This window comes from Pongo abelii, chromosome 5, assembly GCF_028885655.2.
Source record: "Pongo abelii isolate AG06213 chromosome 5, NHGRI_mPonAbe1-v2.0_pri, whole genome shotgun sequence".
Lineage (NCBI taxonomy): Eukaryota > Metazoa > Chordata > Mammalia > Primates > Hominidae > Pongo > Pongo abelii.
Window position 1 is genome coordinate 109645952 of NC_071990.2, and position 12611 is coordinate 109658562.

Sequence of the window (12611 nt, forward strand, 5' to 3'; positions counted from 1 at the left end):
CAATCTCTGAGATTCAACCCCTTAGTTCTCAAAGGTTTGCCCATATGCACGAATTACAAGGGTAAGGTGCACATTTACAAAGCTGCAAGTTTATAGTCACTTCCAGCTGAAGCTTTTTGATCTTCAATTCACTTGAAACTTACCCAACACTCTATGTATGACCTCTTGTATTTGTCTTCTACTGTTTGTTTGTTTTTTTCCTTTGTGGTGAGGGAGGGAGGACAGGGCCTCATTCTGTCACCCACGCTGCAGTGCAGTGGTACAATCATGGCTCATTGCAGCCTGTACCTCCTGGGATCAAGTGATCCATCCTTACACCTCGGCCTCCCATAACCGGGACTTCTTGTATTTTTTGTAGACACCCGGGTTTCCTCATGTTGTCTAGGCTGGTCTTGAACTCCTGGGCTCAAGGCATCCTCCTGCCTTGGCCTCCCAAAGTGCTGGGATTACAGGTGTGAGCCACTGCACCCGGCCTTCTACTATTTTTAAACTTGCAACATTTCTTTTTAACATGTTTTATACCCCCAAGTAACATGTCTTATACCCTCAAGTAAGCTCTTTGAGGGAAATGGCTTTATCATGTGCCTGCCCCCCCCATTCCTCACTGTGAAGTGAAGCTCACAAGGCTCTGTTAATCCACTGAATCTTTGACTCTTCCACTCTTTTGGAATGCCCCTGGGATATGCGTTCTGTAAATGGACACTCAACATGTTTATAGTGAAAATCTAATGGCCAAGAGCCCAGCCACTGTAAACACATTCTTTCTACTTTTGCAGGTCTGCACTCTAATGACAAAAGATTGCTTAGATTTAGAGAAGAAAACGCGTGGATTTCTTCTACAGTGTTATAAGTATTTAAAGCCAGCAACGGAAAATTCTTGGAATTTTATGCTGCATCACGATGCGCGGCCCTGGGTGATCTAGCCTCCCAGTTCTTCGTGCACAGCTGAATACCAGCTTTTAACCACCACCATACCCAACCTGCACCCCAAGCACTGGCACTTGAAGCCGAGTTGTGGTCGTACATCACCATCCACGCTCCCAGGCTGTAAACCAAATGCAAACCCGGGGCTTCTCAGTGGGACAGGCCTACAAGCAGAGGAGAGGTGCCTGGTGAGGAGGAGCCACCGCAGTAAGCAGTCAGAGCCCCCTTCCCCAGACTTCCCCTTCCAAGGGCAACCCGAAATAGCAGAAGCGCATTTATATGTGGGCAGAGCCGCATGCCCACGAGACAGGCACATGTGGACTGGGGGCATTCGGTACAAGGAAGCGAGGACACAGAGCACGTAGGCTGCTGAGGGTCCACCTCGCGGCCAAAGTATGTGTGCCAGTGACTGTGTGCGCTTGTGAGATCTGCTCTAGAAACCGTGGCCGCGGACTGGCGCGGCCTCCTGGGCGAAGCACAAGCAGGAGGCTTTGTTCCCTGAATGGGAGAATGCGGGAGCCGAGCTGGGCGCAAAGACGGCGGCGTTCCGAGGCGGGAAACCGTCGTCTCCGCCGCGGCTCGGGCAGCGCGCGAAACTCTCAATCACGTTCCCCGGCCCGGGCCGCCGGCTATGCCAGCGGCGTGCAGTGGGGACAGCCTGGCTGTCTCGCGAGCAGCGCCCGGAGAGGCCGCGCCGCGGGCCCCGCTGCGTCCCCCAACCACCGCAGGCGGCCCCACGCGCCCGCCACTCGGCAGCGCAGCCAGCGCCACATTCCATTTAAAAATAACACCCACGTGCGCTGGTAAACAAGCGCGCGCGGCTACCGGGGCCGCGCGCCCCGGCCCAGCGTGTGCTGCGCGCGCCCGCCCTCCTCCCGCACGTGTCAGCCGGCGCCGCTCAGTCCCCGCCCCCTCGGCGGGTCGCGCCCCGCCCCCGAACCCCCAGCCCCGCCGCTCCGGAGCCTAGCGCCCCCTACCCCGCCAGGCGCGCCCAGTCGAGTGCGCTGCAACTTTCCGCCCCCGACGCCTCCTTGTCGCTGGCGGACCCACCGCCCCGAGTCGGCTCCCTTCCTCCCGTCCGCTGTCCTCTCGCGTCCCCCCTTGAACCCTCCCACCGCCAGCGCGCGAAGGATTGGTTTCTAGTGCGCCCTCTCCCTTTTTCCCTCTCCTCTCTCTCCTTCCTTAGAATTTTACTCGATTGTTTATTATTTGCTGGGGGGCGGGGGCGGGGGGGCGGAGAGGGGCGTCTGGGGCCTGGAGACTGGTGGCCGCGGCCAGTCAGCGCGCGGCGTGCCTTGACGAGTAAGCGGCGCAGCGAATGGCGAAGCGGCGGAGAGCTCCGGGGTCACGCGCGTGTGGAGACGATGACATCATCTGTTTGTACGCGTCGAACTAGCTTGGTGTAGGGGCGGGGCCGCACGTCACTTGAGTGACGGGCGCTGCGCAAAGCCCGGAGCCCGGAGGTGGCTGGGCGGGCTGGCTCCTGCGTACACTGGGCTGGACCTTTTTGTGTATGGGGTCGTTGAGGAGCCCGCTTCTAGACTCTGAGCTATCTCCGGTGACTTACAAAGATTTTTTAAAATATGTTTATGAACTAGTGTGTAGACTTTTGGTGTGCATGTCGCGTGTAGTGCATTCGTAGAGTACAAATAAACGATTTGGGGCACGGATCGTAGAATAAGGACTTGTGCAGACGTTTTTCGTTTAACCTAAAGGATACGTCTTTTTTTAAAAGTCAGAAATGCCCACGTAGCGGTTTTGTCATTTACAAATTAGATTAAAATTATTTCCCCTTCTCAATTGTTCGGAATCTGCTCTCGAATGTAGGACAGGGGTAAATTTGCATTTCTTCCGGAGTTAGTTACACCTCTCCCCCGTTTGCCATGAAACCTATGAAAAGTGAAACACGACTGTGGTCCACCGTCCGAGGTGGGAGACTCAGTGCAAACCTTTTGGTGCCTGATCGAATCTGTGAGCATCAGCTTATCGAAGTTGTGCAGGCACCAACATCTTCGCTGTTCAGTATTTCCACACCACGATAACCCTGCCCATCTGCGACCAGCATCTTATCTCGGGTGTTACCTGGTGTCGGGTTCTAACAGAGAACCGGACACCGAGGCTGGTCCAGAGCCCGGCGGGCGGACGCGCAGGCCAGGGACCCCTGGTAGCAGGCGCCCTGCCCGGAGTCGGGGAAGCCACGCCGCTGCGCTCCTTAGAGCGTCGGGGGTTGTGCGCTCCCTCCTCTCCCCCCTCTCCCCCCTCTCTCGGGCCAGCGCTGCGCTTTGTTGTTGAGGCTCTCGGGAGGGAGGAGGAGCCCAGCGGGGACAGCAGCGGGAGCCCGCCGAGTCCCGGCCCACGGCGCGCGCCCGAACACCCACGCCCGCAGCCCCGCGGAGCCGGGCCGCGCACGCGCGCGCGAGCTCACACACGCGCACTCACACTCGCACGCCCGCCGCGCGCCCGGCCCGCCGCCCAGCCCTCCCCCTGGGCGGGGACCCGCCCGCCCGCCGTCAGCCTAGGTTGAGGCGCCCTGCGTGTGTCTATAACTTTGTGCTGCTGCCGCGGCCGCCCTGCTCGTGGAAGGGAGGAGGAGGAATGTGGAAGGTGGCGGCACGCGAGCTGACAGGCGGTTCCTCGGGCGGGCTGCGGCGACGGCCCGAGCGCTTCTCCTTCGCCGAGGTTGCGCGCCCCCTCCTCGCCGTGCCCCGGGCCCGCGCGGGATCGTGCGTCGTCCCGCCGCGTCCCTGAAGGGAAGGAAGCGAGGTAGGCGCCGGAGCCGTGCAGCGGGCGGCCGCCTTCCCGGTGACTCCGGATCTGCTTCCGAGCTGGGCCGGGCGCTTCCCTTTCCCCTCCCCGAGCCGCGGTGTGCGCGCCCCCCTTCTCGCCCGCTAGTGTTTTTAAAAGACTCAAGGGAAGGGGGAAACTGTCAAGATGGCAGCAACGGGAGCAAGGAGGTGATGAACGTGCTGGTCCGGGTTTTCTAGCAGCCCGGGAGACTTGGCGCTTCCCGACCTGTTGGAAGATTTATGTTCCGACTCGCTCCCTCCCCCGGATCCCGACTGGGAAGGGGGCGGAGGGGACGACGTCCGCGAGAATGCAAACCACACAAAACCCCGAAGTGGCCGTCCCCGCCGGGCTTGACCCTCTGCGAACACCCGCCGGGCTGCTGCTCCCTCTTCTTTCCGTCTTTCCTTTATTTTTTGGAAGTGTCAAGGGCCCATCTGCCCCCAGACCCCCGTTCGCCCTCCGGCCCGCGGGCGAAGAGGGGAGAGGGAGCTGCCCGCGCAGTCCCCGGGCTCGGGCCATTCGACCGGGTCGGGGGTGACGGGGGGTCGCGGAGGCGGCCGGGCCGGGAAAGGGGAGAAGAGCCGAAGACAGCACAGACTTGAGCGGCGGCGCCGCGGGAGGCACTAGAGCGGGCCCGAGCGAAACATAAACAAACGCACGCACGCCCGACCTCAGGCTCTGGCCACGGCTCGGCTGCGCCAGCTCCGGCCGCTGCCCGCTTTAAAGGCGCGGCCGCCCCTCCCCCGGGCGCCCCTCCCCCTTCTCCCCGCCCCGCTGCCTAGCCCGGGAGGGACCTGCGGCTGGGCGGCGGGGGGAGGGGGCTGCCCCGCGCGAGGCCGTCGATTCGCTCGCGGCTCCCCCGCGGCCTGGCCGGGGGGCGGTGTCTGCTGCGCCAGGTTCGCTGGCCGCACGTCTCCAGGTCCTCCTGTTCCTGGGAGGCGGGCGCGGCAAGACTGGGAGGTGGCGGCGGCGGGCGAGGACTCGCCGAGGACGGGGCTCCGGCCCGGGATAACCAACTCTCCTTCTCTCTCCTCTCGTGCTTCCCCAGGCGGCGGCGGCGGCGGCGGCGCCCGGGAGCTTTCGCGGCGTCCACGTCCCTCCCCCGCTGCACCCCGCCCCGGCGCGAGAGGAGAGCGCGAGAGCCCCAGCCGCGGGCGGGCGGGCGGCGAAGATGGCAGAGGCACCGGCCTCCCCAGCCCCGCTCTCTCCGCTCGAAGTGGAGCTGGACCCGGAGTTCGAGCCCCAGAGCCGTCCGCGATCCTGTACGTGGCCCCTGCAAAGGCCGGAGCTCCAAGCGAGCCCTGCCAAGCCCTCGGGGGAGACGGCCGCCGACTCCATGATCCCCGAGGAGGAGGACGATGAAGACGACGAGGACGGCGGGGGACGGGCCGGCTCGGCCATGGCGATCGGCGGCGGCGGGAGCGGCACGCTGGGCTCCGGGCTGCTCCTTGAGGACTCGGCCCGGGTGCTGGCACCCGGAGGGCAAGACCCGGGGTCTGGGCCAGCCACCGCGGCGGGCGCGCTGAGCGGGGGTACACAGGCGCTGCTGCAGCCTCAGCAACCACTGCCACCGCCGCAGCCGGGGGCGGCTGGGGGCTCCGGGCAGCCAAGGAAATGTTCGTCGCGGCGAAACGCCTGGGGAAACCTGTCCTACGCGGACCTGATCACCCGCGCCATCGAGAGCTCCCCGGACAAACGACTCACTCTGTCCCAGATCTACGAGTGGATGGTGCGTTGCGTGCCCTACTTCAAGGATAAGGGCGACAGCAACAGCTCTGCCGGCTGGAAGGTGCGTACCCACCCCGGGCTGGCGGCAGGACCCACCGGGCCTCCTGCGCAGCGCGAGACGCGTCTCGGATTCGTCGGAGTGCGCCTGCGGGCTCCAGGGCAAGGGGTTGGCAGGGGGAGCCTCCGCTGTGAGGCTTTGGGGGTTCTCTTTGATCCCCGGAGTAGAGGCACCTGGGGACGGCCTCGGAGGGGGGAAGGAGGCTCCCCAGAAGACTGGGGCATGGCCAGGTGAGGAGAGGGGGCAGGGGACGCCGGCGAGGGAAGGGCGAACGGACAGGAGTACATTTGCTGGATTCTCAGGACAGCGCCGAGGAGGTAGGTCCGCAGCCAACTTTGGAGTAGAGTTTACCGTAGTGGGGGTCTGGTGCGGGCGCTGTGGGTGGAGTGAGAGGTGTGGGGGTGTTGGGGACGCAGTGTCTAGAGGAGGGGTTGGATGTGTGGTTTCCAGTCTGTCGCAGGAGCGTGTTGCGTCGTCACTAGCTGAATGAGAACCTTCGGGTCCAAGTTTCAGCTTGTGGGTGTTAACACCTACAAGGCATATCGATCCCTTTAGAAAGAGCAGTGGTTGCAAACCTCTTCCTGGACGGTTTCTTTTCCTTGCCTATATTGATACCTTTCCTTCTCAGAGATGTCGCTCCAGTAAACCTGCTTCTGACTAGCTGCTTCTGAAATGTTCTGGGGCCTCGAACCGGCAGGTCTGGCCACCTCAATCCAGACTGGCTGCTCCCGCCGAGGCCTGGACTCTGGCACTGTTTGAGGGAAGGGCTCTGGTGTGGGGGACTCGGGGCCTGCGCTTCATTCACTCTGGCGTTTGGGAGGAGGTTTGGGGGCTGGGCCGGGCCGTAATGGCTTCTACCTGTAAATGAACCCGAAGAGAGACTCTCTACCGTTCCTTATCATCCTCTTGGGGCACGGGACACGTGGTAGGGAGAGAGGTGTGGAAAGGCCTATGATGTAATGACTTCCTGCAATTGGGTATCCAAAGAGATTAACTCCTCTGCCCCTGCTGGGCTGCTGATATCCAGCTGCTTTGCTCTTCCTAGGCACCTCCCTGGCCCCTTCCCCCAAGACAGTAATGTGTCAGTACCAGGCCAAAGAGTCCTGTGCGATTGGAGATATACATCTCTTATCAGCTGCTCCTATTTGCGATTTAGCTTAGATTTTTGTTTTGTTTTGTTTTATATGAAAGAAGTAGTTGCTTCCTCCTTCCCTTCCTTCATTGTCATTGGGGAGCCCTCTGTCTTCCTGGGTTTCAGGAGGTATAAAAATAAGAACAGTTTAATCTTAGTGGAGAATTCAATGGAAGCACTGGAGACGAGCCTGTAGATGAAAAAGCTAAAGAACTTAATGTAGAGAATGTTTTATTTTGCTTCTAGAAAACACTTGCAAAGTTAAATACGGCTTATATCAGAGAGGCTTTGTATTAGATACTTTAAAAGCAAAACACGTGTGCTTTGATATTAATCCACAAATGTGTCTCATTTCTTTTAACAAATGCTAACATTATGAGTCTTATATTTGGTCTAATTTAATTGCTTTGTAAAAGAATGCCAGGTGTATGATATGAGAGTTCTTTACAGAAAGAATGAAAGTTAGACAATTCCATTTGAAAAGAGCACTAGTGTGATATCTTTTAAAACTGGGTTTCCAAGTGGATGGGAAGGGTTAATCTCAGTGTATAGTATTAGGAAGGGGTAAGCGGACAGGATCTGAGAACATGGATTTGGGGGTTCGAAATATTTTTCAGATTTCTCCCACTTGAAATTTAGTCTTGCATGTTTGAATTTGGTGAGGAGAATATGTTAGTGAAAACTTAGTTAACTTTAAACTTAGTTAAAACGTTAATGTAGGAAGGCATTTTCACCTTTCCTGTGATTTTGAAGGTTACAAAAATAATTTAATTTCACAAATAATATTGTTATTGTGTTTATAGTTAAATATAATAAGTTTAATGAATTTTATTTTTGGGGGGAAAATTTACATGAGAAAATGGTATTACCAAAAGTAGCCACGAATTGAGATTGGGCTAGTTACATTTTCATATAGTTTGTAGGACTTGCAATACAGATTTTGGGCCTAGTCATACACTTTATGGTTTTATGTCATAATCATTTTTTTGTCTCATGGTTTTTTTTTTACCCTTCTCTGATATCTCATTTCTCTACAACTAAAATCTTACAAAATACTGTAAATTGAAATTCTCAAGGCTTAATATGCTTAATACAGGGCACACATTTTATGATTCTTTTTACCTTAAAATTTTTTACCAATTCCATTTCCGAGTGTCACATGGCAACTAATCCTTGACGACTAAAGGGATATAATTTTGTTAGTTTTTATAAGATGATCTTCATCAAAAGATGCAGCCATGCAGGAACTTTCAAATCTTTGATGATGGAGAAGGCCCTTTGAAACTGGAGCTGGTTTCATATTTTGATTATGACTAATAGCGTTTTTTTTTTTGTGCTTGTGGTTTAGTGGAAGAAGAGGGAAAAGGGAGAGGTCAGGAGCTAATTGTGACCCATTTCCAAGTGCCCAAGTTTAGGAGTTGATTCTTGTCATGATTAGTCATTTTGGAAGCATGCATGTGCATTTAAACCACACTACTTTCATTCTGAGTAATGTAAGAGGATTTTTAACTTCCAAAAATGTCTAGAATTCAGGTTAACATCTCCTAGTCATGTGTGCATAAAGGGCACGGTATGCAGGGCCTTACTTCTTTTGAGGCTATTTGGGCCATTGCATTATGAGACCTTGTAACCAAAATTATCACCCTAACATCATAAAATGAAAGAATTAGAAAAGAGGGCTTGGAGATCAGAATCTAAACCAGTGGTTCTCAACCCTGGTTGCATGTTTGAATTACCTGGGAACTTCTGAAAAATACAAATACCCAGAGAATTTGATATAATTTGGCTTGTGTGTGGCTTAGCATTGATGGTTTTGTGGGTTTTTTTTTTTTTTTGAGTTTCTTAGGTGATTCTAATGTATAGTTAGGATGAAGTTTTCTGATCTAGTTCAGCCCTCTTATTTTACTGGTGAAAAACCTGATTTTTGGAAAAGCTAATGACTTTAAGATCACACAGCTAGTTAGTAGAGAGGTAATTAGTAGCCACAGTTCTAGAGGTTTTTGTTTTCCATTTTCTTCTTTAAATTGATCTTTTTTAAAAGGTCATTTACTAGGTAATGGATAGTCTCACATAAGTAGAGGTTGCTTTCCTGAAAGGCTTATTTGCCTCTCAATCTAAAAACATCTTGCTTATTATTTCAGCATCAAAAGGATGGGCAAATGTAGATGGAGGCTGAGTGAGTGTATCATGTTTGCATAGCTGTCCAGTGCCTGTCAGTAGGGGTACTTAGGAACTATGAAGTGATAAAAGAGGTAAGAAGAATAGCATTTTAACAAAAAGAGGAAGCCCTTGGTTACTTACATTTGTCAGATACTGTGTCAGGGAGAAGGATGATGGCTATCTCACAGGTTCCCTTACCTCGGGCATTAAAGTAGAAATGAACAATCAGATGTGGTTAAGAGGGGAAAAGGTTACATTTCCTTTAATTCAGATTAAGCCTGCACTGCACCCATGATTGAACAAGTGAGTTCTCTCAGTTCCTCTTGTCTTGGGGAGACCTCTAAGGACTCCAGGGCTTACCTGGTAAGGCCTATCTATCACTTATTTTGTTATACACACCACACATCTGCTTTTCCCATGGGTCAGGGTGTAATCAAATTAGGCAGACTTGAGTTTCTGTAGTGGTTCCCATAATTTCACAAATGTGGGGGATACTGTGTTAGATTTCTGCTGCTGCTGTTGCAGAAGATAATTCTTCAAGAGTCCGAGTCTTCTTTCATGTAAGAATGTGTATTGTTATGGCTTCTTGCCAAGATAAAAAGATGAGGGCTGTCCTGTCACATAATGCTTATTTATGTCCTCACTGTTTCTGTTCTTTAGATTATTACATCCAGTTCCTTTTCAACACACTGTGTTAGGAAAATGTTATTTTAACTGCAACTCAGTTTTAAATTTTTTTTAAATTTGAAAATGTCATAATCATTCCACGTTGGCTCATAATTTTGACCTCAGTCACCTTTTGGAGTAACTCACCAAAAGGCCAGTTATGGTCGTGTGTGAAGAATCTGTCTGCTTGGCCCGTGTTGCCAAAATGTCGTTTTGTAATTTCCTTTGGCAATACTGTCTTCGTCAGTGATTCTCAACTAATATACTTCCTCTTTCTACAGCCCCAGTACACTAGAGGGACTGGTTTTCCTCTTTTTCAAAGCTGTGTCATTGACCTCTGAAGTGAAGAAATTGGCCCTTTTAGACTTTGATCTGTGAGTCTCATGTAACAGAGACTCTTTAAAAAAGAAGCTAAGTATGTGTTTTGATATGTTTATCTCCTTCTTAGAAAATGAAATGAAACTACAGCAGACTTATTTTTAGGAGATTTTAGGAGTGTTCTATTTTAAGAAAATGACACCATACAAGAACATCTTGTAGTTAAACTTTTTAGTACTCTGCTTGTGATTCTTACTTAAAACCTGCAAGATACTTTTATTTGGAAAATTAATGAAGAGGCCTTGTCTCACTATTAAGTCATTTAATTTGGTCTGGCAAAAGTTTACCATCCATTCAAAGATCTTCATGAAAATGCAAAGATAAGGCTGTTTAGGCTTGAGCCCAGGAGTTCAAGACCAGCTTGGGCACATAGCAAAACCCCATCTTAATTTATTTATTTTTTTAAAGACTGTTTAGGCCTGTGCATTCTGGCAGGTTTCCCCACTTACCCAGAGCAGGTGCATCAAATTCCAGATTCCCAGGGCTGGAGGGAATATGGAATTTATTTTGTTTGTATACCCACTTATTTTGCCTGTAGGGACAGAATTGACCCTATTCTCAACTCCTCATTTCTCTTCTTTTCCTGCATCACAAATTGAGGGGTCCTGAAGAGCCACTTTACCTTTTTGGTGCTATAAAAGGAGCTGGGGATCATAAATGCAAAGACGAGTTGATATCAGTGGATGTTACAGCTGGTATACAGTAAGTGAATGAAAGATTGGAAAGAGAAAACCCTTTTTACCTATTTGCATCACATCCCATTTCGTGTATTCAACAAATGTTTGTCAAAGGCATGCTGCTTGCAGAGCATTCTGCCAGGACCTAGAGATATAGTGGTAGCAGAAGGCAGATAAAGTTCCAGTTCACTCACAGGAGTTCATATTCTGATGGAGGAGACAGAAAATAAGCTATAGCATATCTGTGCTTTGTGAATTTGTCATTGCTGCCTATTCTCGTTGCCTTTTTTTACATCTGTATTTCTGCTTTCTCTAGTACTTCAACTCTGCTGAGAAGTTGCTGGGAAGTGGCAAATTTGGTGTCGGGCATGGCTTGGAGCTGGCCTTTAACTCTCTGCAGATCATTTTGAGCTTGCTTTGGAGATGGAAAGCCACCGTACCATGGCTCCTGTGGATTGGGTCTGTTTGGGAGAAGCTTTGGTTTTCCAAGCTCCACCTGGATTAGATAGAGCACATCTTTGGCCCTGGACTGATCTGGGATCGCCAGTTCTGTCTCCCAGGGCCTGATGTAGATCTGGCCTTTCTCTGGAGTGGATGTGGAGCCTTGATGCCACTGACTCATCTGTATTACTTGTTGCCTAAAACTCAGAACTAAAAGATCTTAAAGATCATCTAACTACTTTATTTTGCAGGTGAGAAACATGCTAGGACTATGTGAGTGACTGGGTTCAGGGTTCCACAGCTAGTAGGGGTGGAGTGACGGGTGTGTCCAGTCGGTGCAGTGGTTCATGCCTATGATTTTAACACTTTGGGAGGCCAAGGCAGGAGGATTGCCTGAGGCCAGGAGTTTGAGACCAGCCTGGGCAACAAAATGAGACCTCATCTCTACCAGGAAAAAAAAAAAAAAACAAAACTAGGCCAGGTGCGGTGGCTCATGCCTGTCATCCCAGCACTTTGGGAGGCCCAGGCGGGTGGATCACCTGAGGTCAGAAGTTCGAGACCAGCCTTACCAACATGGTGAAACCCTGTCTCTACTATAAGTACAAAAAGTTAGCCGGGCATGGTGGCGCATGCCTGTAATCCCAGCTACTCGGGAGGCTGTGGCAGGAAAATTGCTTGAACCTGGGAGGCGGAGGTTGCAGTGAGCCAAGATTGCGCCGTTGCACTCCAGCCTGGGCAACAAGAGCGAAACTCCATCTCAAAAAAAAAAAATTAGCTCTGTTGTGGTGGTGCACGCCTGTAGTCCCAGCTACTTGAGAGGCTGAGGCAGGAGGATCCCTTAATCCCAGGAGTTTGAGACTGCAGTGAGCACGACTGCACCACTGCACTCCAGCCTGGGTGACAGAGTGAGACCCTCTCTCTCTCTCTCTTTTTTTTTTTTTTTTTAAAGAGTGTGTTCGTACCACTGTACTGTAGTGTCTGTTGTCTACCATTGTGGTTTCACAGCTGTTCATCACAGTGCTGTTTGCCTCAAGTTCTGCAAGCTCTTCACTTGCTATCTTCTGCTTCTCCTCCCCTCTTCTAGGCTGGCTCGCACTGGAGTCGCTGTGTTTCTCTTTTTGTGTTCTCCATCAGCACTCTCCACTTCCCTTGCTAAATGCCTTTTCTTTCAACGCCACCTTACCCTGCCCCCCATGGCTGCTACCTGTTTATTTTGTCATTTTGCTATGACTCTTGAATATTTTTAAGCACAGTGTAAGAGGCTTTAAATTAGGGAATGTGTCTGCCAGACAAATAAGTGTTTCTAATATTTGGAGCTGCTGTTTGGATTGTATAATCAACCCATATGGATAGCCTGAGTTCTGGGGCTGTGACTCTGAAAGGGGCTGATGTGACTCAGGAGTGAGCTGGTGTCATGAGTAGAGTCTTTTGGATACTTGCAGCTCTGAAGGTGGCATCAGCCTTAGACCTCCTAGCATCGATGTTGATGTGATGTGGTGTAAATGTGAGATGATGCTGTGCTATCTGGGGTTTCTTGCAGTGCCTTGTTACCCAATGCATAAGTCTCTGAAAACTCCATAAGTGTCTATCACTGCTTACCACAGAAACTGAAGGAAGCGTGATCTTGGGATGACCTTGTTGCATTAAGAGAAAAAGGAAA

At 51.7% G+C, this 12611-nt stretch overlaps 1 protein-coding gene across 5 annotated transcripts in view; it reads left to right on the forward strand.

The window, feature by feature from the left end:
* Positions 1–4520: 4520 nt before the first annotated feature.
* FOXO3 (forkhead box O3) overlaps positions 4521–12611 on the forward strand; it is a 123877-nt gene continuing 115786 nt past the window's right edge. For 3 of the 5 annotated variants that reach the window (XR_010140313.1, XR_010140314.1, XR_010140315.1), the window contains exon 1: positions 4576–5500. Coding sequence is in view for 1 of the 5 variants with exons in the window: in XM_009242127.4 (XP_009240402.1) it covers positions 4883–5500 (618 nt within the window). In the remaining 4 variants the exon portion in view is untranslated. Of the gene's footprint in view, positions 5501–5713; positions 5815–12611 lie in introns of those variants that run through there. The other 2 variants (XM_009242127.4, XM_054557960.2) reach the window with 2 other exon arrangements.